This window comes from Lepidochelys kempii, chromosome 8 (genome assembly GCF_965140265.1).
Source record: "Lepidochelys kempii isolate rLepKem1 chromosome 8, rLepKem1.hap2, whole genome shotgun sequence".
In the NCBI taxonomy this organism is placed as follows: Eukaryota; Metazoa; Chordata; order Testudines; family Cheloniidae; genus Lepidochelys; species Lepidochelys kempii.
The window spans coordinates 10,071,557-10,095,408 of NC_133263.1; the positions used below are offsets into that span (position 1 = coordinate 10,071,557).

Here is a 23,852-nt window from a genome sequence, read left to right on the forward strand (position 1 = left end):
GCTGTCTCACCTAAAACACTCAGGAGACTGCAGCTCTTAGCAGTTCAGATTCCTTCTACTTTTTGTAAGTACCATACACATCAACAATATTTGCAGCCGTTGTAGAACTGAAAGCCTAAATTTGAACTTCAAATCATGGAAGATCAATGAGGCATTTGTAACACGCAATTCGCTGCATGAAATGACTAGTACTTTATTTACTTTTGCCCAGTTTTCATTTTTGCTGTTGACAGGAATTGCCTGATGAGTGCAGACGAGCTGTTATAGGCAATAATTATAATACTGACAATAGAGAAGTTGCCCAGGCCTGATATCTCCTAGGTCCCATCTATTACTATACAAAAATTGAGAAAATAGTATAGGAAGACACATACAATTATCTTTGGACAAGGAAAATGGAACCAAGGCCATATCCTCAAGCAATTCCATTGTATAAATGGTATGTTTATAAATTAGACCTAAATGATACTCCAAAAACATTCATTTTTAATGATTAACCACTAAATTCTGTCCACATTTGTTGCAACTATATAGTGTAACAAATAGCAGTGGCTGGTTTCAACATCTCTGAAAATCAGTCCCCATACCTAGAATGGACTGAACAGAAATCCTAGAATTTGGATCCAAAGTTTTTGTCTTGAACTCCTTCTCTAATATTTATGCGTAAGCAGAGTCTGAATGAGCTCTCCCCTGACATTTAGTGAGGAGCTGTGGGAGAAAACTTCAGGAACTGACCTTGTTTGCATAGACATGCCCACTCTGCCTAAGTGCACAGTATGATGGGGCTGCTTTGCCCAAATGATAACTTTTGGTTGGGGTTCTATTGCAAGTCACTTTGTTATTGGGTGCAGGGATAATAAAAAGTGTTGTTCCCCTTGTTGTTCGAGTAAAGGGCGTACCCTGATTGAGAGCAGTCACCCTCAACGGAACTGCACTCACTAAGCAGAAGTTGGGGGACTACAGGCCAGTGAAGATAAGAAAGGGCGGGTACAGGTATTTGTGCCTGGTCATGGGGCTCTGTCCAAAGAGTGCTAGACACCATTTGACCCTTGCCTGCTCCACTGTTCAATGATAAGACTCAATTGAGAGTCTTTTGTTATGGATCACTAGGGATGATGAGGTCTAAGCATTAGACCTGCTTGGGATAGTGTCACCCAGCCTGTACTAGCAGTAAGGATCCCCCACTAATGGCTGAAATTACTGAGAGCTGTGTTAAGTGGTAGGACCTCAAGACATTCCGGAAGTTGCAGTAGAGAGGGCAGCAGTGGAGTGAGTAACCGCAGAGCGCCAGACGAGGCATTGCTCGGTGCCTCATTCCCCCAAGAGCGGGAGATGAACTCAACGCAGATGCACCTCTGAACTCTGGGTCTTTGTTGAACAAGGACAACTGAGAGTGTGGTGCAGTGGAGGGAGAGGGGAGTGGCATGATAAAGGGACACTTCTTTTGTCGGACTTCCACAGGAAGACTCGTAATTAATTGGGATTAAAAGCATGGAAGAAAATAGAAAGGAATGAACCATCTGAAATCAATGAATTGGGGCCAAATTTTGTGTTCAGTTACACCAGTGTAAACCTGGAATAACTTCATGAAAGTCATTGGAGAAGAAGTTTCACCAGATTTATAATGGTGTAACTAGGAGCAAAATTTGGTTCTTAAGATCCTTCAAAGGGAAAAAAAAGGAAAATAAAATGGTATATTCCTGTTGTATTTTATTGAAAGAGGTTTGAATTGTTTAGCTCACTGGAAAAACATTAGCTTATCTCACAGGTGGATTCTACAGATTTAACAAAAAAAAAATTCTGGCATTAAATTGAAACAAAAGTTACAGAAATCAATACTCAGGAGAAAAAAGTATCTGAGATCAGACTCATTGATTTGATTTTGCTCATTACTAGAGAGATTTTGCAGCTCTAATTGTCATTATCAGTTCACAACACCTGCTGATTATAGCTGATGCTTCCATTAACACACGGTGCTACTTCAATAGTTTTCTGGTGGCAATCCAACACCGCATTTCTTCATGTCTGAAAATTATTGTAACTTACTGGTGCTAAGTGTTGAGTATGTCTATCATTTTCTAATCTTTTATTTATAGGGAAAAAACCCCTAATAACCCAACCCCTCTTCCCCACTCCTCTAAAAAACCCAAACCAATAACCATTTTGCTTAATACGTTTTTACAAAGCTTGTTTACTATTTAGGTAAATGTTTACCATTGAAGTAAACTCTCATCACATTAGGTTGGTTCCTATTCCCAAGGGATAGCTGTGTGGTGTGTGCACTAAAGCAGGGTGTTATTTGCAATTTCAATAACACAGCATGACATTTTAGAAAAAGGACGAAACCACATGCCTGTCCATTGCCGTTCAATGTCAGGAAATTCACTGCAATCATATCAACTACTAAGTGACAACATTTAAAAAATACCAATTGCAGGCTCAAGCTTGTCAGCTGCCTTTCAACCGGGCTTGAGGTTTCAGTTTTCACCAGATAAATCAAAAGGCAAGACAACTCATTTAGGTGAGCTGGTTTAATAAGGAAGGGAAAAGGTGAAACCTTATTAATAGCTGGGGCTGCGTCTGCACCCATGACACAAAGCAATGGAGATGTGTCAATATCTTAAATGAACACATGCTCTGTCACATCTCGGTGCTTGAGAACAACAGGCAAAGGACAGGACAAACACACACAAACAAATTAAACATAGCTACAAGCTGAACTTGGTCATCGCACAAGCACAGCAGCACAGCACACGAATGAGAACGCAGAGTTGTCTCCTACATGCAACCGTCCTTTACACCATCGCTCTCCCTTTGCAAATAGGTATTTTTGTGACAGCAGAACCGTAAGTGAGTTAAACTATTATCTTATTTCACTGTTTGAGTTCTGAGTGATTTACTATAGGTACTATAAAGACAACAAGGAGCCTGCCTGCCTCTGGGGGCTTATAATCCGATGGAGCCATAATTCAGTTCAGACACATAGGTTCAAATCCAAAGGGTGTTTTTACTTAGTCCTTCCATGGGAGTTTTCCTGAGTAAAGACTTAGGCCCCAAGATTGCCTATGCATTCTTCTGTTGCATGAGGCTCCCTGAATGTAATGACTCTCCCGCACCAAAACTGGGGTGGACCTTGAATCCGCAGGAATTTCCTGTTTCCAGGGATTCCCTTTACTATGTCTGCACCATGAAGGGAAGGGGGTGGGATCTTCAGTTCAACAGGGAAGCAGCACAATCACTATTTCCCCCTGTCAGTTTTGAAGTAGCATGAGAAGAATTCAGAGGAGGCCCAGCCAGGACCTCCGTCCAACTTGGCCCATCCTTCAGAGGTCGACTAAGCCAGAACTGGGGGGCTAAGGGGGCTTCCATGGGTTAGGGAAACATATCACAGAGGCAGAACACCTCATCTCGGCAAAAGGAGGTTATCTATCTGAGGTATTTATATGGCCCCCATTACCATAGTAACTGAATGCCTCACAATTTTCAAGGTATTTATCCTCACAACACTCCTGTGAGGCAGGGTAGTGATGTTATTTCCCTTTTTCTAGATGGGGACATGACACTGTCACATTCTGGGATGCAATCCACACCAATGAGGGGTTGTGTCACCGCCTGGCCTGTAACCTTGGGTGCCTCACAATGCTTGCTGCTGTAGCTCCCAAATGGGGCTGCTCACAACCAGCCTACAGGCCACAATCTGAGTATGTGTGTGCTAGGCAGTCTTGGTTCAGCAGCTCTGACTCCAGCAGCCTGTCTACAGCCCGACTCTGGTTTTCACCGGCCTTGGTTATTACTTGCAAGGTGATCCCAACACACTCCCAGGCCCGGATTTTCCCAAAAACGTGTGTTCTGCAATGTCCATCCCTCTCCTGGACAGTTCAGCTATTAAGGGTCACTATCCCTGTAATGAGTCAATATTCAATAGTTTGTTACTTTAACTGGAGTTACCAAATGGTTCAGTTTAAACCCTGCACAGGACTGGCTTAGATTAAAAATAAAACACGTTTATTAACAAAAGAAGATAGGATTTTAAGTGAATTCAGGTATAAGAGATAAAGTTAGAAGTGGCTACAAGCAAATAAAAGTGAAACACATCTAAAAGTCTAAAACTTAATCTAGCAAGTTTTTGTTCAAGGGTTTGTTTACAATGGTGTTTCCCATCCCCAGTCTTCCATCAAGAAGGTGACTGACCCTTTCCTTGGTCAAATTTGCTCCCAGAGCCCCAAAGGTGCTGGTGCCTTTATCTTCTTAGGTGAAAGAGAGAACTTGTTCTGCACTTTTCTTTTATCATCCAGTGAACCTCTGAAGTGGATTCGTTTAAGGCGGGATGGGCAAATTTTCTGGCCTGATGGCCACATCGGGGTTGCAAAACTGTACGGAGGGCCAGGTCCAGAAGGCTGTGCCTCCCCAAACAGCCTGGCTCCTGTCCCCTATCCGCCCCTTCCTACTTCTCGCCCTCCTCTGAATCCCCGACCCATCCAATCCCCCCTGCTCCGAAATCTGTTCTGGATTTGGCCCACAGAGTTGAGTGACATCTTTACCTAAGCGATATGCAATATTAGCAACTATTAACGAGGCGGACATAGGATGTGAGAAGAGGACCAAGACCAAAGCCCCACTGGAAAAGACGACACAAGGGAAGATCCTCAGCTGGAGTAAACTGTCGCAGATCCATAGAAGCCAACAGAGTTCTGACAATTTACTCCAGGGGAGGATCTGTCCCAAAGCCTTAACCAGAAACAACAAAAGAGCTATTGGTGATATAGAACATCCTTTTAGTTTCTTTTACAAGGCCAGAAGAGGAGCTCCTTAGACTACTGGTCACAATAATCACTACAATGGAGGCACCATGTTGAAAATAGGAAAGAGTTCAGAGAAGAGCCATGACAAAGATTGGAGGATCAGAAACATGCCTTATACTGATATACTCAAAGAGCTCAATCTATTTAGCTTAACGAAGAGAACGTTAAAGGGTGACTTGATTACTGTCTATAACAGTGGTTCTCAAACTAGGGCTGCCGCTTGTACAGGGAAACCTGCTGGCGGCCCGGGCTGGTTTCTTTACCTGCCACGTCCACAGGTTTGGCTGATCATGGCTCCCACTGGCTGCAGTTCGCCACTCCGGGGCAATGGGGGCTGCGGGAAGCGACATGGGCCAAGGGACGTACCGGCCGCCGCTTCCCGCAGCCCCCATTGGCCTGGAGCGGCGAACCGCGGCCAGTGGGAACTGCAATCGACCGAACCTGTGGATGCAGCAGGTAAACAAACCGGCGTGGCCCGCCAGGGGCTTTCTCTGGACAAGCGGCAGCACTGGTCTATAAGTACCTACCCAGGTAAACAAATATTTAATAATGGGCTCTTCATTCTAACAGAGAAAGGTATAACACAATCCAATGACTGGAAGCAGAAGTTAGACAAATTCAGACTGGAAATAAGGTGTATATTTTCAACAGTGAGAGTAATTAACCATTGGAACAATTTACCAAGGGTTATGGTGGATTCTCCATCACTGACCATGTTTAAATCAAGACTGGATGTTGGTCTAAAAGATCTGCTCTTTTAGGAATTACTTTGTGGAAGTTCTATGGCCTGTGTAATACAGGACATCAGACGAGTTATCACAGTGGTCCCTTCTGGTCTTGGAATCTATGAATCTACAAAACCATGTTGTTATTTTGTCTGCTGCTCCTACCACCCACCATGCTCTGATATTAGTCTTCATTGGTGATAGTGAAGGAGTTATGTCTTATGCTCTGGTACTTCCCAGGATCATCAGAGCAAGGTCTGTGGCAATTACTGTTTCCATATTTTATTTCTCAAAGGGAAGCATCTTTGTTAAAAAGTCCAAATCTTGTTGACTGTGATGTTGTCGCTACCATTAACATCACTTCCACACACTAAGTAACTAGGAAAAGTAAACCGAGTGGTACCATGCACTCTGCTACTTCTTCTTTCATTCCTCACAGTTTGTCTGTCACTTTCACCTCTGAAGTACAGAGTGAAGTTGTCTGCTATATTTTGGAAACTGCTGTAGTTTGATCAAATCAAAAGATGAATGCACAGTGAAGGAAACATTTAGTCAATGAATGGTATCACCCCTAACTTGTTATATGTCTAGGGTCTGGTATGATCAATGTTTCTGTGCTTCATTTCAAAACCTTTGAGCCAGAGCTAAATGCAAAGTGGTTCCTGCAGAGAAGAGTTCTTTCTCCATTTCAAGCTCATGTTAAAGCAGGCTTCATTCATACACAGCAAAGCAGCTTCTCTGAGTGAGTGTTGAAAGTAAACAAAATATTTTAATTTATTCTCTTTGGTAAAATATTTATACCCTTGTGGGGTAAAAACATTCCAATAACACAGGATCAATTCTGAGTTTACACTTCAAACCCAATGAACCTTTATGGGCAAAGCAGTGCTCCCAAATAAAATAGACATGATGGAAAATATTCAGGGAAAAATATACTTGATTTTAGTTATGTGACTATTTTGCATACATCATTTTTCACTACCTTAATATGCACCGCATCTAGTAAGGAAAAATGTAGAGCTGAGTGAATAGTGGGGAAAACCATTTCCAGTAATATTTGCTCAAGTTGGAAAGTGAATTTTGATTTCATTTCCCTTTCACAAATTATGCTCAAATATTTGCCAAAAGTAAATTTTAAATTGTGATGTTGTTTGTAAAATTAAAAAAGTCAGTTTATCTTGGTTAATTATATAGCCATGCAAAGTTATGTAAGTCTGTTCCAATTAGGGAATAGAAACAATATCATATGACATGTGTAACTGACCAAGGGGCTGATCTTGTAAATATTTATGCACTTACCTTTCCTCAGATGAGCAGTTTCAGTGAAGTCAATGGGACAACTAACCTTAGTGAAGTTATTCATGAATGCAAGAGCTCTATGACTCAATTCTGACTTTTGAATTTCTAAGAAGCTATGCACAAATGAGCTGCTGACCAAGAATGACTCATTTAAGAAATCGTCAAATAATTTGAAATAATGAGAATTTGATATGTTCAACTAACAATTCAGAAAGAAGAGACATTCCCTGAATGAATTATTTATTGAAAATTATTTGCTCAGTTCTAGAAAAATGTTGTATTTCAAAATGATTTTTTAATGTTTAAATTTTTTGAAAAGTCGATTTACATATGCAAGTCACACTAGTTTTCTTTTCTTTACCTGACATGACTAATGTGTTTGTTCATTGGGGTCCTGATCCTGCATTCCTCACTCAGACAGGATACCCTATTTTTCAAAGGAAATGTCACCTGAATCAAGAATATAGCTATCAGACCTCAATTCTTCTTCTGAAGCAGAAATATAGAATGCTGAATATGCTAACATTGCAGAGAGTCTCAGGGCCTAATCCTGAGAGGTGCTGTGTGCCATTCAGCTCCTATTAAATTCTTTGGGAGTTGATGGTCCTCTGCATCTCACAGGACATGCAGCAGCTCATGTCTGGATCAGGACTGGGCAATCATTTGCACAAAGGGACTCAAAAACTTGCTCTCCATTCCACATACTTCCTGTTACAACCCAGATGTTCATGAGAGAGCATTAAGAAATAACCTAAATTTGGAGTTGATCTAGATGATTTGAGAGAGAGCTTTCCAACCTTTACAGAATTCCTAAAATTTTAAGATGATAAAGCTGTTGGCTCTGAGGCCTGTTATATTTTGCCAACATAAACCTTTAAGATATTGGTATCCTCACGTATTCTACGTTATGACTTTTTGATTTTACATCTTGGACATTTTTTCTTGTCTCACTTCTGAAACACAGCAAAGTCACTTAATATGTTTTTGATGGTTGTGAGGTTAAGTAACAATAATTAGAGATTTTTCATTGAATCTGAAGGGAGACAGTAACTGCTATTGATTGTTGGCCTACAATTCAATGCAAAAAGACGTATGATTGGATGTTATTGATAGGGATATCATTTGACAGTGATCTGAATAGCAGTTCTAGTGCATCCCAATTAGTGACATCTGCTGGTGGTTTATAACGGGTATATGTTCTAGGGTGATCAGGTTTTCAAAACGAAACAGCAGGATACTTGCTGTATGTGCAGAGGGGCGCTGGGACAAGGGGTGCGCAGAAGCTCTCATGCAGGCATGAGGTGGGTTTCAGGATGGTTTGCCCAGCAAGCTTTTGGAAGTGTGGTGGGGGTACCCCACTCTGCTAGTTAGTTCCAAACGCCTTCCCCGCTTGCCTGGGAGGGGAGACCTTCCTCCAGCCTTTGGAGAAGCAAGAATTCACATGTACCTCACTCCAACCCAGTTACAAGCAAGCAAACAATTCATGTGCCCCTCCAACAGCAGTCCCTTCTTCACACTTCAGGGTCCCTCCTTCTCTTGGGATTCCGGACGATTCTCGCGTGTGGTGCAGGATCACAGCGGTGAGACAGACAGGCTGCTCTCAGGCCTGAGCTCCGATGCCGGGTCTGCTGCGTCCCTGCAGCAGCAAGAGCAGCACATGCCTTCTTCTGAAGCCCGCCCATTCTTCTCTCAAATGGCTCCCCTGTCGCCCAGGTAGGGGAGAGCCTGGCAGAAGGAAGCAAGGATGGGATTTCCTGCCAGCTCCCTAGCCAGCCGGGGCTCAGAAGAAGCTGGCCCTTTGATGATATGTGCAGTAGCATCTCCACAGAACCCAATACATGACAAAATATTTAAGAAGTCTAAATCAAACAAACCATTTTGACTTTGTTGAAACGAAGCGTTGACATCGACACAAAACAATTCTTTTCCAGAACTTTCCTTTTGCAGGGAATTTCAAATGAAAATGTCCATGAAAAACTACAACAGAGTCATTCTGAAAAGAGCATTCTACTGGCCATGACCATCAACCGGAGTCCAGGGAGTTCCTGCAGGAACAGCCCCTTTCAAGGTAATGGAGCTCTGGTCTGAAGCTGCTGAATAATGCTTCCTCTCCCAAGGTCTCAACAAGAGTTTAACAGCATACAGAAGTTCAGTCATAACCCTTTGATGAGCCCATTAAGAACAATCCTTAAGACAGGAGATATCAAAACTGTGCGTTGCACAAATATAAAAATACCAGATGGAATTATCATTCCAATATTACTCTTCCGAATTCACATTAATAACCTTCCCACAATTCTTCCCCATCCCTACTCAAAAAATAAACCAATCTGCAGGATCACTGCCTTATTAAAGACTTGGTGGTTGTCACATAAGGTTGGCTTGTACGGTGTCCAACTCTAGACTAACTTACTGTACAAAATATTTTTTTCGTAAGAGACAAGAAATCAAGAGCCTGAGTGGGATACTCTTGCTCGTATGTTATTCCATCACTACTAAGTATGAGGTAAAGGCATCAAAATCTACCTCTAAGTTTCAGGATGGGTGCCTATGTTTGAGAATTGCTAGAATGTGTGCCTCCAAAATCTGTGAATTCCCACAGATCCACCAGAGGCCAGAGTCATCTGCATGGTGGCCCTGTGCCTCAAAATTGGCTCACGGATTTTGCAAAAGCTGCTCTCCCAGGATGTCTGATTGCGGCTGTCCCCCTACTCCCTCTCAGGGGGCAGGTCATATGACTATAGAAGAACCAGCACACATCTGGAATTCAGGGGGGGGGGGTTAAGGGAGGAGGATGGGATAAAGCTGGACAGCACCGCCATCACTAGCCTCCCCAAAGGCCACCTCCTCCCTGTACAACCTCCAGATGGTTTCCTTGAGGGAAATAGAGGAAACATACAATGGAGTCAGTACTTTGCCCTTCCATATTCCTTTTCATCCTGGATTCACTTTCTTTTTGTTCCAGTTGCGGAAAGAGGAGGGAGTCATTACCTGGCCCACAAGGAGCAAAAATATGAATTCTTGATTGCTGTTTTGCTTTATTTTAATTAAACATTAATTAGGAGACTTGACTGTTATCCACAGAAAATATTCAGCAAAAATGAAAAAAGTTAATCTTCCAGGCTTTTTAGGCAGAGAATAGTAAAGGCTGATTTCCTTGTGTGAAAGCTCTTAGGCGAAGAATAATAATAAAACATGTACAGATGCTACACAATTCAAATGTGCCTAGCTAAGGGCATTTCATCATGTAACAATTAAAAAGTGTTAACTGCACTACTGATGTAGTGGACAAAAATGTTTGGTGGGGTTATTTTTGCTTTTCATTAACTTGCTCATCTACAGCAAACCTTAATTAAAAAGGATCATGAACAAAATATAACCATACAGTACACTTGTAGGGCCTGATCCAAAGTTCACTGAAGTCACTGGGAATCTTTCCAAGAACCTCAATGGGTTTTAATCTGGCCTATAGTGCTTGTCATCCAAGGATCATAAAATGCTTTACAAACAATTCTATAAGCTCCACAACATCCCTGTGAAGTCAGTATTAGTACACCTGTTTAATACACAGATAAAGTGAGGGTGATGTAGAGACATTAATGCCACAGTGTTTAGACATGGGAATCTAAAATTAGACAAGCAAATCCATAGTTGGGCACCTCAGTAGGAGCGTATTGAAGCCAGTGGAAGCTGTGAGTACCCAGCACCTCTGAAAATAAACATACTCATTTAACTGTACACATTGGGTTGCCTAGCTTTAAGCACCCAAGTTTAACTATTTTGACCTAAATGACTTGGCTGAATATCACAAGGTGTGTTAGGAATGAAACCCAGACATCTTGATTATCTGTTCTCACCACTATAGTTTATTGCTTCCTCTCTGTCATCAGGAAACATAAGCCTTTCAAAATTAATTTCTCACATGTTAAGGTGCCGTTCCCCATGATAACAAGTTACCTGGAGAAATTCCATGACTAATCATTCCATGATACCCACTTTACAAAAAGAGTCAACTAAAAATTGAAGTACTTTGCTGTTGCAGAATGTTCCTAGGGTTGGAGACTTTCTGAATGTGTAACCCTTAACAGTAATGTATATCTGGCAACACATACACCTAGTTCTCAAGCCCCTAAAATGCGATATTCTCATTTAATCAATTCCCTGCCATTTCAGGGGTCTCGGGCATTGTTTCACCTGGGTCCTTCCTGTTCTCTGCTGATGGCACATAGAAGTCCAGTCTCCTGAGGGCTGTAATACTTTGGTTTAATGTTGGTTGTTGGGGTTAGTGTGGAGGTTCTGGGTGGTGTTGGTGGCCTGGGATATACAGGGGGTCACACTAGATGACCTAGTGGTCAACTTCCGGCCTCAATATGACTTATGGCAATTCCAGTCTTCAACGCGAGGGAAAACGGAAAGGAGTCTCATGTATAAAGAAAGAACAACAGTCAAGGAGCATTCCCACAGTTCAATGCTGACACAATAGCCTTGCATTTTAGCAATCTATGTCATCCAGGGATAATAAAGAAATGGATCAAGATATCAACAGAAACTACACATAGCTGAGTTTTGATTTTAATGTCAGCACTCATACAGAGACTTCCTCTTGTTTTTCCTAATAGAAACAAATACCAGTACATCTCAGATCTCCAAATACACCACCCGTATCAAGAAAATATTCAACCTTGTGATCAGAATAGACTAACACCCGTTAGACTGAAAATTTTGGATTTAACAAATGGATCAATAGTCCTACTCTCCACTCAACTCCAGAGGAGTGTGTCAAAGCCTAGAGCACAAAACTGACAGTTAGAAATCTGGGTTGTCCCTGCTTTTACCCTAAGTACTGTCCAACTTGTGAAAATCACAAAGCTTATCTATTAATTGGTTTATCCCTCTTTAAAATGGGGATAATATAAAACTTACCTTGTGGGGTTGTTGTGAGACTTCATGTTTGTAAAACTATGAAATGTTAGAGAAAAAGGTTTTATAGTTATTATGACTATTAGAAATTGAGCAGGATTTCTGTTTTATTATTCCATGAGTTTGAAGCCATTCTATTCAAATGTCTTGCTTAAAAAATGGCCCCAAATTTAAGTATGAGATAAAGTTTTGGCTCAAAACTAAAGCCAAGGGGAGAAACATTTCCATAGGTATTAATTCAAATTCATGAACTAATTTAAATTAATCCATGTTAATTATTCATTTTTACTTTTCACAAACATTAAAGTGATGGAACTTTACAGGCACAAATACTTGTGAATAGGTAATTCTGAGATGCAATATTTGCTGAAAGCACATTAGGTGTGATACATTCAGGGTTTGTCTACAATGCTTTGCAGTTTGGATTATGGGGGCGTGAATAGCAGTGCACACATGTACTGGACTATATTAATGCAAACTAGGAACCTTTGAGTTCGTTCCTGCAGCATCCATACAGGGGAGCACTTTGGTGCACACGGCTATTCACACCCCTGTAGTCCGAACTGCAGGGCTCTATAGATTTAGCCTAAATTGTAGTGTTTGAAATTCAGGATGCGTCTTTTAGTTATATAACAGTCAACCAATCAGGGATCAGAAATAGTACAAATCATCCACTCAGGGAATGGGCCATGACTTTTGTGAATGAGCCCAAGGCACAGGCTCCCTGAAGCTCCTTCTACGGGTACTGAACTTCTGAAACAATCACCCTCCCAGGCCTCAGAGGTAAATACCACAATCTAGATCCTAAACTGTACTAGTTGAGAACAAGCAGACACTTGATATAGCATACCAAGCTCTATTTCCTGTAACTTGAAATGCTTTCATCAGTTCCTTTTAGGAAACGATGTAAGTGAATATAATTTTCTTCTGCCTATTGACCTTTCATTTCCCTGACCAAGACTATAAAATTTCCTGGGGGCATTTTTGCAAGGTCAAAAAGACTTAATCCACTGATAGTGCACATTCAGGGATGAACCTAGTTTGAATTATTGCATCAGTTCACACTCCAGTAGATCTGCAAATCTGGATGGAAACAAATCAAAACTGGTGTGTTGGAATAGGGAATTGTGCTTCCTAGAAAACATGAAAGGGGGACAAAATCAGGAAGAGACACAGTGACATTAAACATTCACCATCCTGTGGGGCTGTTGTGCTGTTAATGCACTCAAGTAATAGGAGTTACAAATGTGTTCGGGCAGCAGATAGACTCTGGAGTGCAGAGATTGCAATTAAGAATTCACATTTGCCAAGAGACGTCACCATGACCAAATTGTGTTGATTCTTTAATGGGATATACTGTGTGTTCAATGCAACTCTCTTCCTTCATCAGGAGGTTCTGAAGAACTAACGCCCATGGAAAAGTAAGACCATCACTGTTTCTTCTCTGAAGTTCTTGGCTCACTTGGGGGAGGAGGGTTCTAATCTATTAATGTTAACTGAAGTTGCACCTTCATAAGGACCGTTAGTTAATTTCTAATACATGCATGGTTTTTAGAGAGATTTACATGAAAACCACAAACAGAGAGGATTTAACGTCTTAAATAGGTGCTGTCACAAAGGCAGCACTAAGAATTGTATTTACTCATTTCAAGTCCCTTTTTTTGCTGAAATATTGCCTTTATTCATTTTATAGCGTTAGATAACATGGAACATACTCTCTGAAAGGGCAGTAAACTTCAGGGCAGATTACAGATGAACCTTTATCTCTGGGTAACTGAGTTGGAAATTAGTGGTTATCACAGAAGCATATTGTAAAGCATAACGCTGCTGTGAATAATGAATCATAGCTAGTGTTTTGATAAACTGCAGAGATCTAAATGGGTCTTGGGGAAAAAAAAAGGCAGCCAGCACTAGTGTCTGCTCCCACTTTAGAAATAATAATGAGTGCTCCGATTCTCAGAGGACTGAGTAAAATTCAATTTTAAAAATGAAGAATATGATTCTGCTATCTCTTCAAGGAGATAACTTTATAGTGCAAAGCTCTATCCTTGGTGTTTATCATTAAAGATAACTAGCCTGGTGTAATTTTCCTTCCCTACCATTTGTGTTGTTTTATTTTTATTAACTCCTGTGTAATACCTATTACTACTGTGAAGGGAACTTGATAATTAAAGTAATTATTGGTCTTGATTTTTGTTCTCTAAGCTGGGTTGTTTTTGTAGGAGCATAGTGGAAGAATAGGGAAATATATCTCAAACACTGCAGCCAATTGTACCTCAGAGCACATACACTTAGATTGCTTTTCTTTGATGCTGCTGCCAATTTCATTCACAAGCATATAAAAAAAAAGGTCATGACATTTAGAACAACAGTACTCTGGAAATTAAATGTTCCTTTACATTTTTAATTTCTGAAAGTAATGTATAATGGAATAATATTTGAATATGATTGAATGAATGTGTAAGGATTAATGCAAAGTTGCCTTTAAATTGAAGTTCGCAAGCACATATCTTTAACCCTGTTGTACAAAAGGTATAGAAGAGTTTATGCAATAATTCAAGGAGCTGCATTTCCATTTTCCTGGAAGCACTAGTAGTGTAATTTCTCTTTATTATTTTTTCGTTGACATTCCTGTGTGAGGCATCAGCTTCAGGTCTCTAGCTATTTCTCCTTAACAATACGCTTGTGTTTGAATGCATTTCAAAACTCGGTTTCTAATAAGGAACGGGCTATAGGGTATCTTCTGTCAACACAATTCTTTTATATGAATCCAGTGCTTGAAACCCCATTTGAGAAAAGAAATTAATCTGAGAATCTTTCTGCCATTTATACCAGCACAGCAGGATAATGCTAATTATATAATTGTACTGCATGAGGAAAACTAAAGCATTCGTCTTTCATACAGGACTTTATGCAGCTCTTCTTTCACATCAAAGAAAGCCAATGTCCAGGGAAAAGTCAGGAACAACAGCTTCTCGCTCAGACTAAAGATGGGAGAATACAATAGCCACCAACCTTAACCCCAAACTCAGATTGCACCTTTTCTTGAAAATCTGAAATACTGCTGTTAACGAGAGAAAACCATTTGTTTTTGTACTCTAATGATTCTGTGACCAGCTGATCTTCATGTCATGATCAGATACATCTCATGGGTATTAGCTTGGCTAGAACTCAGAGCATAATACTGCAAAAACACAGGTGCCCACCGCGTGAGCTAATGGAGAATGCCCATGAGATGTACACTTTCCACAGTATGCATCCGATGAAGTGAGCTGTAGCTCACGAAAGCTTGTGCTCAAATAAATTGGTTAGTCTCTAAGGTGCCACAAGTACTCCTTTTCTTCATGAGATGTAGAAGTACTAAGGCTTCTCTCTTGCGAAGTCAGCAATTAAGCATTCAACATCATCACACAAGCCTGAGCAGATATGACTACTATCCATCCAGTGAATGACCAACACACACACACTGCAGATTCCCTCTTTGTATACTGCTAAAATTATACCTGGGGTATAACTGATACTGGCATGTGGGGTTTATTCCCATGCTCGAGCAGAAACATTTTTGTGGGAGCCCCTGTAACAAGATTGACAGCACACAAATGATGAGCTGAAGACTTCCTTAGCCTCAGTGGGCCAAAATCAGAGGTCACATGTAAGAAACCGGGTAAATCCAAGGATGTATTACTTGGTGTAATAGGCATGTTGAAGGGGCTTGAGGAAAATTTAAGTTACACCAGTTTAGACTGTCCCTTTGATTTTGATCATTTCTTGTGTGCCTATATCTCTTGTGAAGCCATGGAGGATTGCCCACTAACACAGTGGTTCAGTTTGGCTCTCTGAATTTATAAGCATAAAGCCAGATTGTGCAGCTGCTCTGTTTGTGGTACAACGAAGCTCTGTGCGTGGAGTGGCGCAGAATCAGAAGGGTAGGTCTCTAAAGACAAACGAACACTCTAGACAGCTATGACTGCCATTGCATCTCTTAAAATGTAGTTTCTACTGGTTAATTTTCAGCACTTCTGTTAACTTAAGAAGAAAGCATCTGTTTAACCTGCCACCCAAAGATACCGTGATATAGTAGCAGTTGTCAAAAAGAACTGTGTAACCGTTCGTTCAAATTACGGTGCCAGCGATGAATCTCATGATATTTTCATTTGTATCAATTCCTGGAGCACCCTTCACGGCTTTTGAGTACCTGGATTTTCCAAAGATATGCACAAGGCATGCCTACAATTATACACACCTGCTCAGTAGCTTAATGCTTCAGTAAATTATATAAACCCACCAAGGGTCAAACGCTGGCTGACATGGAAAATCTGCCCACACAAACCAGAACATGTAGATGCTGTAAAAGTGGCACTAATATATACCTGTAGCCTGCCTTATGAGCAGTTCCTTTGCACATATTGTGCATGCAGGAGGAGACAATTTCTGTACTCATGTACATATATACATACTGACTTCATTTCCCATGTGGCCATACCCCTGCACAATGTCAACTAGAGAAGACCTACAGATTGCTCTCTCCGTGCCTTTCTGGGTGGGGAAGAATCTAGGTAGCTATTGAACTAATCTAATGTGTTCTTACCGCTGTCACCAGTTCACTGGCATGCCCATTGTCAACTGGAATTTGGCCCCAGGAAGCAGTAGTCAGAAAAGCAGCTGTGTAGATCACCCTAAAGTTAATGCTTTGCATGTGGAGTTAAAAAGTTTGAAAGACAAGCAAAACAATAGTCTAGACTGCAGAATACATACATCCTGTCAAAGCGGATTTATCAAGATAAGGTTTATTAGAATTTTTTCTGTTGTCTGAATGAAATTGTAAGCATAAAATGTCACTGAAGATTTATTAATCTGATACTATATCTGATAAGGGCAATGAAGAGGTCATATAGGGAGCAGATTATTAGAAGACAAGTGTGTGTGTGTGTGTGTGTGTCTGTGAAAGACAATGAAAGACCATATGAATTTATCAGTGAGTATTCTGTAAAATATAATTCAGCCACATAAAGCAATATTGAAATTATGCATTGTATGACACACCAGCTAAAATGTTTCATCTAAGTTTGATCACTGCACAGAAAAAATACTGATGTCTTCCAAAAGAGGGAATAAAGCTGAGTTTTCAAAATCTTAGCTGGAGAATGATGCCTCATTGTTCTAGAAAGAAGATAAATCTTTCCAGAGCAGACATTAAATGTGTCATATTAAGTTTACTTTGTGTTGTTGGAGGAATTTTCAGACAAATAAAAACTGCAGCAATATGAGTACTGCTGAACAGAGCAGTCTGAGTACAAGTTATTCTGGTTTTATGTGGCAAATCCTATCGTCTCTATGGAAGGAAAACTCCCACTGATTTCAAATTGAGTTTTGCCTGCGTAAAGGAAAGTACTGCAGGATTTGGTCTTTTGTGTGAAGTTGAATAAGCACCTGGGTGTGTGTGTGTGTGGGGCGGGGGGGAGAGTACCTATACATATGCAAGTTATAGCTATATGCACCAGGACCTCAATTCCGCTCAACTTCAAGTTAGTCTAACTGGAGTTAATGGGAATGCTCCAGTGCAGTGAAGCATGTGGTTAACTTTCTGCAGGACCACTCTTAGTGTGAAACTCACCCTGGTGCCTAGCACCCACACAAGGCTCTCTGCAGCACATAAACTCTTAATGTGAGGCTTCTGTTACAGGGAAGCCCTAATGCTGACCCTCTGCACCAGCTTTTCAGCGGCTTAGTGTGAAAATAGGTGGCAGCAGTCCAGAGCCTAGTTCCTACCAGCCAGGTGTCTGCACTACAAACCAGCACCCTTGTTAGCAATCTCAGCAGAAATGCCAGAGGATGGAAAGACCACAGAGGCCCTCTTTACCCTATACTTTTATTCTTAACATTTCCCATTGTTACTATCACCGGTGCAGCTCCACAGTGGGGAATAATATTATAGACAGGATGCCAACTATGTTGGTCTTTTAAGCACTACGTCCTCTAATCCTTTAAGGAGGATTAGACAACAGTGTAATTAAAATGCTAATGGACACCTGCAGCCCTGCTGTTGTTGCTCCCCCATGCAGAGCTGCACTGTTACGGAAAAAAAAGTCCAGCGGGGTCACAGCCAGAAAGCAAGCTCCTTTTGCTCCGTCTCTCCAGAAGAGGACTGAAGCACAGGGCAGCTGTGAGAAGCTTGCACTGCTGCTGCTGCCCTGCCATCCATTTCACAGATAGGTCTTAAGCTCCTTTTGTAAGCACTAATTCCCCTCATACTGGACCATTCCTATATGGTTCACGATTGCTGAAGTGGGGGGAATTAGCCCATGAAACTTGCAGATGTCCTCAGATCTATGCATGGATCTCATGGCAGCAGCCAGAGGGAAGAGCCATTCATGTGGGGACCCTTACCTTTCAGCTTTTCTATACAGTAATTCAGCATCAGTCGGCTACTGTATTGTAACTGTCGCAATGTCAACCAGCCAATCTCTCAAATACCTGTGTCTGTACATCTTTAGGCCTCCTTACTGAATCTGTCACATAACCTATTCAGCTACTAGTATAGTTTTGTAAGGAAAAAGGCTGCCTTGAGAGAACAATAAAGTCTCATATATTATCTTCTACTATAAGAATATCATCAGGCCAACTGCCTCCCAAGTGACCCCTTGTGGCCTGATGTCACCCTGCGGCAGCCCTGCCTCAGTTTCCCCACTTTTCAAGGCTATCTCAATCAAACTATCAAACAATTCTTCTCTGGGGCAGCACACCCCATTTTGGGGCTGGATTTATTAACGTAAAATTATTCCCAAAACAAAGTTCTCAAAAATCCTTATCAAAGCCATACTCCCTGTCAATTCCCTGCTTGGCATCTCCACCTGGAGCCCTTTTTCCTGTAGATTCAGGGCTCCCTGCTGGAGACTACTCACTCCCAGCAGACTCTGTACTGTCTCCCTGAGCATCCCCATCTCTGCAGCTTCTTGCTGCTCTTTATAGGAGAATCCGTTTCTCCATACCCAGTTAGTTCTACTAATTAAATCCCACATCCCATCCCAGCTGTGACATGTAAAACTAATTGTATGGGGCTGACAGCACCAGGCCTCTGGCCATTTAAGGGCAGGCCGCCCCATCATATGAATCGAGGAATTTACTTTATGCCTTGAGTATTTTCCACTCAAAATAAATAAACGTTAATAACAATTAGCTAGAGCACAAGTATTCTATGACACAGTCTATAAAATGGGTACCAGTTTCACTGTGGTTAAGATGTTTGAGAGTTCAGTAAGAAAGCATTTTAAGTTTAGAAAATGATTTGTCATACACTGTCTAGCTGACAACATGACTTTCTTAAAGCTTCCTGAAACAAGTGGTAGAAACAAAATATTTCAAGGTGTCTTAAGAACAAAGCAGTCCCAGTAAATCACTTAACATTGCATTCAACAGTTGAACTCACCAGTCTTCTCAGCCTTGTGTTTTGGGCTTTCTTGTCCTGGAAGGCACGGGCAGGGCCCCTCACATCGTGCTGCAATAGTTTTGTCAGAAGTACAAGCATGAAACTCCAACTTGCACTGTAATTGCAAGAAAACAGGAATGTACTTTGGTTTAGGACAAACTGTTCAAGCAGCAGCTATGGGCGAATGAGAAATCACACTTAGCCATACTAATATTTGACAGATTAAAAAAATTAATCCTTTACTAAAGGTGTTATGATTTTTAATTAATAATACCACCTACTTCTTATGTAGTGCTTGTCATCAGTAGATCTAAAAGTACTTTTCAAAGTATCATTATCCCCATTTAACAGATGAGGAAACTGAGGCATGAGGTGACTTGCCCAGGGTCACTCACCAGTCCAGTGGCAGAGCTCATAATAGACCCCACGTCTTCTAAGTTCCAGTCAGTGCTCTGTCCACTAGACAACTCTGCCATACTTCAAATATGTAGTTCTAATTTAAAATCAAGCTAGTCTCTGCGACCTGTTTCTCACGGACTGCCACAGCTAATATCACTCATACAGTGGTACAGATCAATGACCTGGTCCTATGAGGTGCTGACTGCTCTCAATTTCCAATTAAATTAATGGTCCGCACTGAGTCAATGGCAAAATTCCACTCCAAACAATAGTGGGGCCAAAGGGAGTTGAGAGCATTCAGCACTTTCTGTGGGAGAGACCAACCCCTAACCAACACGAGTCGCTCTTCAATGTGCAGCCTTCCGCGGGACTCCTCATATGAGGAAGGTTTTAATCATTCATACAACATATATCTATGGGCTAGATTCTAAGTTGCCTGAACAACTGTTTAAAAATCACTCTCCATAAAAGCAGAGTTACCACTGAGCAAGGTAGCCAAATCCAGAAATATAACAGGATCACTAGCTAATCAATTATTAAAAATTAAAACAGGCCAGCCGGTAAGAAGGTAAGTGAATTGGGGAATTTTCCCATACTCTCAGTCCTCCTCCAACAGCCTTAGCAAATGGGCTTTGAAGCATGTCTTGAAAATCAGGAGATTCCGATCTTTAGGGGAATGGGACTTGGAAAGTTTTGGATCCAAAGGGAGGCAACTATGAAAAACTATTGTTTCATAAACGTGCTAAGAAAAAAGTGCAGGTCCATAACGTACTAACTGTTCATTACCTTTACTGTTAGAATTATATGCATTATTCCACGGATGTCCTTTTAACAAAGAGTATATTTTCAATTGTCCTCCATGATCCAAAGATCTTTTCCCCACACAGAACGTTACAGTAAGACAACACAACAATAAGAAGGGCTGATCATACAAGATGCCAGATAAGGCCTCAAATCAGTACTTAACAGTGCAACTGTTGGAAGGTGGACTAACCTACAACTAGGGTTGCCAACTTTCTAGTTGCACAAATCCGAACACCCTAGCCCTGCCCATTCCCCGAGGTCCCACCCCTGCCTCACCTCTTCCCTGAGGCCTCGCCCCCTGCTCACTACATTCCCCCTTTCTTGGTGGCTCGCTCTCCTCCACCCTCAATCACTTTCACTGGGCTGGGGCAGGGGTGTGGGCTCTGGGCTGGGGATGCTGGCTCTGGGGTGGGGCCGAGGATGAGTTTGGGGTGCAGGAGGGGGCTCCAGGCTGGGGGGTGGGGCTGAGGGATTTGAAGTGCGGGAAGGGGCTGTTGCTTGAGGCAGGGAGTCAGGGTGCAGGAGGGGGTGAGGGCTCTGGTGTGCAGGAGGGGGCTCCAGGTTTGGGGGGGCTCAGAGCTGGGGATTGGTGTGCAGGAGAGGGTATGGGCTCTGGGCTGTGGATGAGGGGTTTAACGGTGTGGGAGGGGGCTCTCAGATGGGGAAGGGAGTTGGGGTGTGGGCTTACCTGGGGCAGCTCCCAGTCAGCGGTGCAGTGGGGGCGCTAAGGTAGTCTGCCTGCCTGTCCTAGCACTGTGCTGTGCATACCCCGGAAGGAGACAGCTGGTCCGGATCCTACGTGGTGGGGCCAGGAGGCTCCATGCACCGCTCTCACATGCAGGCACCGCCCACCGCCCACCCCCCCACTCCCATTGGTCGGTTCCTGGCCAATGGGAGTGCGGAGTCAGTGCTCGGGGCAGGGGCAGCATGCAAAGCCCCTTGGCTCCCCCACCTAGGAGCTGGACCAGCTGGCCACTTTTGGAGTGCAGTGCAGTGCCAGGACAAGTGGGGACTAGCCTGCCTTTGCGCCACAGCACCGCCGACCAGACTGAAAACCAGTCACCTGGTCACCCTACTCACGACTAAAATGTTATTAACGATAAAACAACATGGATTTTTATTAGGGAGATTCTTATTTTTTTCCTTTTTTTTAAAAAGTAGGTCGGAGTATTTAGGACCCAGCTGCAGTGACACAATATGTTTTGAAATGTGTAGATTGATTAAAAGTCTGTAATGTTACCCAATCAGAATGCAGTGGACAAACGTAGCTTCTGCAGCAAAACCCACTGAACAAAATAACAGCATCTTTTATTATGTTGGTACAATAGAAGCAGAGCAAATGGACTAGGATGTTGTTACAAGATAAATGCCTCCTACTTTGAAAATACTGTAAATATCTTCTTGCCTCTGCTTATTTTTTGTTGCAAGGGCTCAGCTTTGCCCAGGCTTTAATCTAGCAGCTGGAGACCATTATCCTGCGACTACATCCTATTCTGTCAACATTATCTCCCAGGCCCATTTTGAACTTCAATGCACCCTGGTGGTTGTATGCTCTGTATGATGTTCTGCCCTTCTCATTTAGAAAATGTATGGACATGCATACGCATGTGGCTTAGCTTAGCTCGAGCTTTATAGTACTTATTTCATGCATGGCTATGGAGAATGGAAGTACATATTTTTCACCTTTATGAAAAAGGCATAAACACAATTGCTTAATTTATGCTGATTGTGCAAACCATACACAACGAAAAGCAGCTGAGAAGGAAAGGGGAATGCTCCCTGATTAAACGGTCCTGGAAGCGAAGGCCCTCTCTGAACAGCCTGTTCTTCATATTCAGGATGTTACTGAGAATACAGCAATAAATCTTTCTGCAGCTGAAGTTCCTGATGACTTAACCCATTACAGCTCAATTAATTACCTGTTTTATTAGCTATAATAAATGCAAATTATGTATCACAGCATTAGCAATTATAATTCTATTACTTATTTATCCTTAAGATGGTAAGAGCAATTTCAAACCCATTATCACAATCTGTTAAGAAAGAAAGATAGATTAGTTTCTGGAAATGTTCAGGCCAGTTTTTCATGGCTTTCCTTTCTACTGCTAAACAAAACCAAAAACTGCCACCATCAAAAAACACCAACCCAAAAACCCAATGAGGAAACTGGAATCTGATTAAAACAGAGTAATTCTATGATAAGAATGTACAAGGATAAGAATGAGGTCACTGAAGGACACAATTCTGCAAACACTTACACACTTGAGTAACTTCACACATGTGCAATCCCATTCTCACACTACTCAAGTGTGAAACTAGCTATACACATGTTTTGTGGGACTGGGGCCTGAGAATGGCCCAATTCTAAATATTAAGTTAGACTGATGCCAAATACAGAATAGGGTCATTCAGGACACAAATATGCCAGTCTCTCTAATCATTTTCAGTTCCCTAAAAAATCTCCAAGGACATTGTTTATTTTCCCTAGGTTGTCCTGTTGCCTTAATCATAGAATCATAGGACTGGAAGGGACCTCGAGAGGTCATCTAGCCCAGCTCCCTGCACTCATGGCAGGACTAAGCCCTGGTCTACACTAGGACTTTAGGTCGAATTTAGCAGCGTTAAATCGATGTAAACCTGCACCCGTCCACACAATGAAGCCCTTTATTTTGACTTAAAGGGCTCTTAAAATCGATTTCCTTACTCCACCCCTGACAAGTGGATTAGCGCTTAAATCGACCTTGCCGGCTCGAATTTGGGGTACTGTGGACACAATTCGATGGTATGGGCCTCCGGGAGCTATCCCAGAGTGCTCCATTGTGACTGCTCTGGACAGCACTCTCAACTCAGATGCACTGGCCAGGTAGACAGGAAAAGAACCGCGAACTTTTGAATCTCATTTCCTGTTTGGCCAGAGTGGCAAGCTGCAGGTGACCATGCAGAGCTCATCAGCACAGGTGACCATGATGGAGTCCCAGAATCGCAAAAGAGCTCCAGCATGGACCGAACGGGAGGTACGGGATCTGATCGCTGTTTGGGGAGAGGAATCCGTGCTATCAGAACTCTGTTCCAGTTTTTGAAATGCCAAAACCTTTGTCAAAATCTCCCAGGGCATGAAGGACAGAGGCCATAACAGTGACCCGAAGCAGTGCCGCGTGCAACTGAAGGAGCTGAGGCAAGCCTACCAGAAAACCAGAGAGGCGAACAGCCGCTCCGGGTCAGAGCCCCAAACATGCCGCTTCTATGATGAGCTGCATGCCATTTTAGGGGGTTCAGCCACCACTACCCCAGCCGTGTTGTTTGACTCCTTCAATGGAGATGGAGGCAATACGGAAGCGGGTTTTGGGGACGAAGAAGATGATGATGATGATGAGGTTGTAGACAGCTCACAGCAAGCAAGCGGAGAAACCGGTTTTCCCGACAGCCAGGAACTGTTTCTCACCCTGGACTTGGAGCCAGTACCCCCCCGAACCCACC

General features: G+C 42.2%; 1 protein-coding gene across 5 annotated transcripts in view; it reads right to left on the reverse strand.

Annotated features, from left to right (window-relative positions):
- Positions 1-23,852, reverse strand: part of SPOCK1 (SPARC (osteonectin), cwcv and kazal like domains proteoglycan 1) — a 471,671-nt gene that overhangs the window by 69,037 nt on the left and 378,782 nt on the right. For all 5 annotated transcript variants that reach the window (XM_073355490.1, XM_073355489.1, XM_073355488.1 and 2 more), the window contains one exon: positions 19,173-19,287. In XM_073355490.1, the coding sequence (XP_073211591.1) occupies positions 19,173-19,287 (115 nt within the window). The remainder of the gene's footprint in view (positions 1-19,172; positions 19,288-23,852) is intronic.